This window comes from Aptenodytes patagonicus, chromosome 4 (genome assembly GCF_965638725.1).
Source record: "Aptenodytes patagonicus chromosome 4, bAptPat1.pri.cur, whole genome shotgun sequence".
NCBI lineage: Eukaryota > Metazoa > Chordata > Aves > Sphenisciformes > Spheniscidae > Aptenodytes > Aptenodytes patagonicus.
The window spans coordinates 13,233,614-13,238,843 of record NC_134952.1 but is presented as its reverse complement, the minus strand read 5'-3'; the positions used below and the strand labels follow the sequence as shown (position 1 = coordinate 13,238,843).

The 5,230-nt window shown below is 44.3% G+C and overlaps 1 protein-coding gene across 1 annotated transcript; it reads left to right on the top strand.

The window, feature by feature from the left end:
- Window positions 1-362: 362 nt before the first annotated feature.
- On the top strand, window positions 363-4,289 carry S100P (S100 calcium binding protein P). The gene is made up of 2 exons (XM_076337574.1): window positions 363-500; window positions 4,005-4,289. Exons 1-2 carry the CDS (start codon window positions 363-365, stop codon window positions 4,152-4,154), a joined length of 288 nt encoding a protein of 95 aa, XP_076193689.1. The 3' UTR covers window positions 4,155-4,289.
- Window positions 4,290-5,230: the final 941 nt, after the last annotated feature.

The following is a 5,230-nucleotide window of genomic DNA, read 5'->3' as shown; positions in this document are numbered from 1 at the left end:
GATATCTGAAGGAACAAATCTGATTCTTGAGCAAACAGCCAGTATCAAAATCTGACTTTTCGTTTGTTAGTCACATTGTGTATCTTGAAGGAGAGGCTGGTTTCTATTGGTGAGCAACTGGTTGTACCAGCCACACCAGGATGACAAAGCTTGAGTTTTGAATAGCTGTCAGCACAGAGGTGTGTACTCCAAGCAGTGCTGAGATACAGATGTTTGCTAAGGGATAAGTGTCCCGCTGGTGTGCCACCATTGATTGGATGGGACAGTTGCATAAAGCACCTCAGAGTTAAGACCAGCCTCCATCCTCCGAGAGAGCCCTGAGGCTGTTCCTGTTCAGAAGAAAGCCGGACTCCAGCAGCAACATGTCTCAGCTGGAAACTGCGATGGGAATGACCATTGCTGTCTTTGACAAGTATGCAAAGACGGACGGCAACAGGCAAACCCTCACCAAAGCAGAACTGAAGACCCTTCTGGAAAAAGAGCTCCCAAACTTCCTCTCGGTAAGAGAACAGCACAGCATCATTTCTGTGTAGCGGGTGCAAAAGCTGCCTGCAGATGCAGGTTTTAGTACATTATAGGGGAAATTGCATCTGGAAATATGCAATGGTTTGTAGAAAATTTTAAATAAAGTCTTTGCACATACTGTGTAAAACTGATTCTACTATTCAGGGCCATTCCCTGTTTACTAAATTCATCGCTCGAGTTATCAGGACAATGACTTTGAAATAGATTGGGTTTAATCTTCAGAATTCACCTACTTCTTCTGTTTATCCCTGGATTTATCAGCTCACGTCATGTCACAACTGCTGTGAAGGTACTTGTCAGCAATTGAAGATCTTGACTGCAGATGGGGAATCTCTCTAAATATTTATGCACTTACTTCCTCTAGGTATTTATGCTACATACTCAGTATGCACATCAAAATGATGCATAAACAAGAACAACAGATGAACTCAGAGCAAACTGGTTTGCATTTGTCTTTAATAGTAAAAGAAAGACCTGAAGAAGTATTTTACAACATAGATTTGTATGTAATCATCAGGTGCATTTAAGTAGGTTTTTTATATATATATAAAATTTCTCTTAGTAGGTATTCAAAATGCTTACTATATTATAGTAAAAGCTTTAGCTGCCTGGGAGACAAAATGCCTTTCATTTTGATCATTTTTTATTTGCTTCCCTTCACTAAAAATCCAGAAAGCACTTTTAAATATCTTGTGCTTTCCACACAGGAGTAATGTTTATCTATCTGTACTGTTGTTATTATTCTTAATTGCAAAAGCCTAGAACCAAATTTTCCAAATGTGGCTACCACTTTTTGTATCCAGCATAATTCAATTTTTTAACAACTATTTCAGGGCACTGCAGCCAGGGGACTTGATACAATTTAGTATCTTTCCATGCAAGCTATATGAAATCACCGTATGAAATCCATGCCTGCTGGATTCATGACTCACAAATGAAACACAGATGCAGTATTCAGAATAAGAACCTGGATGGCTCTGGGGGGGGTAGAAGAAAATGTCTGAAAAAACTCTATAAAACAGCTGAGTGGTTGTGACCCAACAGCATCATAGGAAGCGTCCTGCTCCTGACCATGGAGCTCTATGTTACCTGTAACACTTCCACGTAAAGAAAAACAGAACCAACAACAAAACCACAACCTAAGGGGCACAGAAATCTCCCAGAAACTTGACATCTGGTCTAAATAAAGTTGGGGAGCCGCTGCGCTAGACAACTACCAAATGGGATGGTGCTCAAAAGTTGTTCCTGACTACGTTTACTGGCCAGGCACCACCTTTTCCAGTTCCCCACAGCTGCTCTTACTGGCTCTACTTATTTCCCGAAACTGCTGGAAAACCTGGAATTTTCCAGGAAGGTGATGAGCTGAATGTCCTCTTATGTTCTAGTCTCCATCTCCCTTTCCCATTTTACCTTTTCTAGGGGGGGAAAAAAAAAAGGCACAAAATAACATTTTATGCCAGTACTTAAAATAAGTTTAAACCAACAATGTCCTGTCTTGCAGACTAATAACTGCAAGAAACAACCTGAGAACATAAGTGTGACTTCAGAAAAAAGTTTTACCTCCTTTTTCCTGACATTTATATCCATATTTTTTTATTTGCAAGAATATTCTGGGAAACAGAGTCTTTTAAATACTCATGTATATTTCTGGTCTTAGAATTGGTTATTGCTGACACAGCTCACAACTATCTGGAAAGGTTTTGAATCAATCAGAGGCAGAAATAAATCCATACCACAGGACTGAAGGATTGGACTCAGTTATAAAGAGTTTCCAAAAAATAATTCCCATATGTGCATTTCAGAAGTAATTCAGAGGCTAAAACTAGTTCATATATTTCACTAGATAATTTAAAATATTTGCTTATAAAATTAAAACTGATGGTAATTTGCAAAGTGAAAAGCAATAAAACCTTCCAGACACATTCATCGGTCAAATCTAAGGAACTGGGTCAATTTTTAGTGATTTTAAAAGTGCATATATTTGAAGTGAAACATGAAATTACAGAATGAGAGATTTAGTTAATTAAGGTAGTCATTATTTTAAATTCGTGGAAATTTTCCAAAAGTTTATATAATTTCTTTCTAGTATAATATCAGGTTTGTTTTTTGTTTAGCGTCAACAAAATCCGCACGGGTGTTTCCTACATTAGCTAGGTCTCTACTGCCATCCCTCGTTTATTTTTAAAACTGCGTTTTCTAAAATCACTGGAGTTAATCAGTGCCGGGACTCAAGCCAAAAAGCCCTCCTGCAAGCCACTTTAGGAAAAAACCTTTTTTTATTATTTTGGCAAATTTTTTTAAAAATCTTTTTTTACTTGGATGGTGCCTCTCTTAACATCAACCTGGAGATGTACAGGTTCAGTCAGCCCGTCAGAATTATGGCAACTTAGAAAGAAAAAGAGTTTTCTGGTATTTTCCCTGCGGTAACTCAAGCTCAGCATCACACTTGCTTCAGGAGGTGCCTTTCCAGACGCCAGCTCCTGTGAGCAGCTTGTGCCGGGCACCGAGGCCAGAGGGAGCACTCGAGCACTTTTGAGGCCATTTGCATCTTTGCTGGGGTGGCAGTGCTTAATGCAGCTTAAATCTGACATTTGCCCCAGGAACGCATCATTTTGCAGAACTGCCCGAGCTCCAGCTGAGTCTTTCCACGGGAGCGGACGGGGAACACGTGGCATTGAGTTCAGCTGGGTAATGTCCTCAGGGCTTTGCATTACACAGCTTAGCCATGATAAATGTTGTTTTAAATGTGGAAAACATGCTTCTCCATGCTGGTGCGTGATCACAGCTCTCAGGTGTAATAAACCTGGGAACATACGCTTTCTGGGAGGCATGGGCGATGTGCTCGCTGCCGCTGTGCAGAGGGTGGGAAGATGCAGGTCTGTGCCCGTGCCATGAGGATGCCGGGACTCACACTTGCCCCCACCATCACCCAGAGCCCCCCAACCTCCGCCTGTTCCCCACATGCCTGGGCCTGACCCCAGCAGCGGCATAAGTCCCTGCGGGAAGGATGTGCCTTTCAGGCAGCTGGAGGAGGAGATATGCAGCTCCCGCCGAGATGGGCAGGTGGAGGTACGGCTCCCGGGGGACGTGGCCCATGTCCCGTGCTGGGCACTGAGCAGTTGTCTCAGCCAAATACGTGCAGAGGAACTCATGGCTTTATACCCAGAGGTATAATGCACAAAACAAGCGAAGAGAATTAAAAAAAAAGGTCTCACTAGCAGAAAAATGTGATAACCTGACACTCCAGGCAGGCCTATGGCAAGGCTGCATGCAGGAGCTGTTACACCTCCATCACACTCCCACAGAAAGGTACAATGTGCCCGAGCTGGTGTCAGCCTCGCACTCCCTGGGTGCCCGCCCCCACACCTCGGCGAGGGCCCAGAGCCCCACCAGGGCCCTTGTTTGGGGTACAGGTAGTTACGATGCTGCGGTAGGGTTTGTGCCGCCTCTCACCTCAACCTCCTCCTTTTCTTTTGCAGTCGGGGAAGGACAAGGATGCCATTGATAAAGTCTTCAAGAACCTGGATGAAAACAGCGATTCCCAAGTGGACTTCAAAGAATTTGTCATCTTTGTGGCAGCTCTGACTTGCTGCTGTCACAAATATTTTGAGCAGAAAGCAGCCAAATAATTGTCAAACTGCTCACAAGAAGCCGCCTTTGCCTGTGTTCCATATGCTAGTGGTATGGATCCCTTCACTTCTTCCATGTACTCCCATGCAGTTTACAAGCATGCTGGGCTGTAAAAATAAATCCTACTGTGCTTACTTCCCTGTCTTGAATGTTAATTTCTGCTCCTTTGTGGAAGAGCCTGGGTTTAACGGCTCCCACTAACTCTCACTGAGTATTTTCTCTCTTTCTCTGCTTTTTAAAATTCTGTTCTTAGCCAAAAGGCTCAATATTCATCCCAGCACAGAGGCCGCACAAGGGTAAAAGCTGCTGGAGCCATGAGTCAGCTGAAGGCTGCTTTTATACAGCAGCATCTCTGGGTCGCAGCCTGCCAAGCTTCAGCTGATGGAGACTGCAGCCTAAATCCACATGTGTGCCACCACGGCTGTACGGGATGGGTCTCACTGGGACTGCCTTTGAGCCTGTTTGGTACCCTCAGCTGTGCGGTTATTGCAGGGCTGCCGTGTAGGCTCATCCTTGGTTAAAAAACCAAAACAAACCCAAACACTTTTTTTTTTTTGGCAGCATGGAGGATTCTGTGCAATTTTATGTATTTTAAGTGTATTCATCTTTTGGGGAACCCGCTGGGAAAAGTTTGGGCCTATTAGATTATTTCAGCCTGGTTTAACCATTACAGGTGTCCTTTCATCTAGCTGCCTTTGGTTTCTTGGTTTGGCTGTACCGACTAAACACCACTTAAAACTTTATTCCTAATACCAAGGGCGCAGTGTCCCAACGTGCTTTAATGGATGTGACTGCCGGCAGCTTTGGGAAAGGCTCTGCTCTTCTCTGCCCAAGCACTGATCAAGCAATCGCGATCCAGGGGCCAGGCTTCCCTTGGTGAACATGGCTCTGTCCCCACCAGAGCTGTCCAACCCCGAGCTGGTGTACGCACCAGCACCGTACCTGGCACAGACACCCACAGAGGGGGTCCCCCACCCAAAAAGCGTTAGAGCTACGACTGCTACGAGTGGAAGCAGCTGCTGGTGCAGCTGCAAACGGTGCGGCAATGGGTGCTGTTAGCCCGTGGTCACGGTTA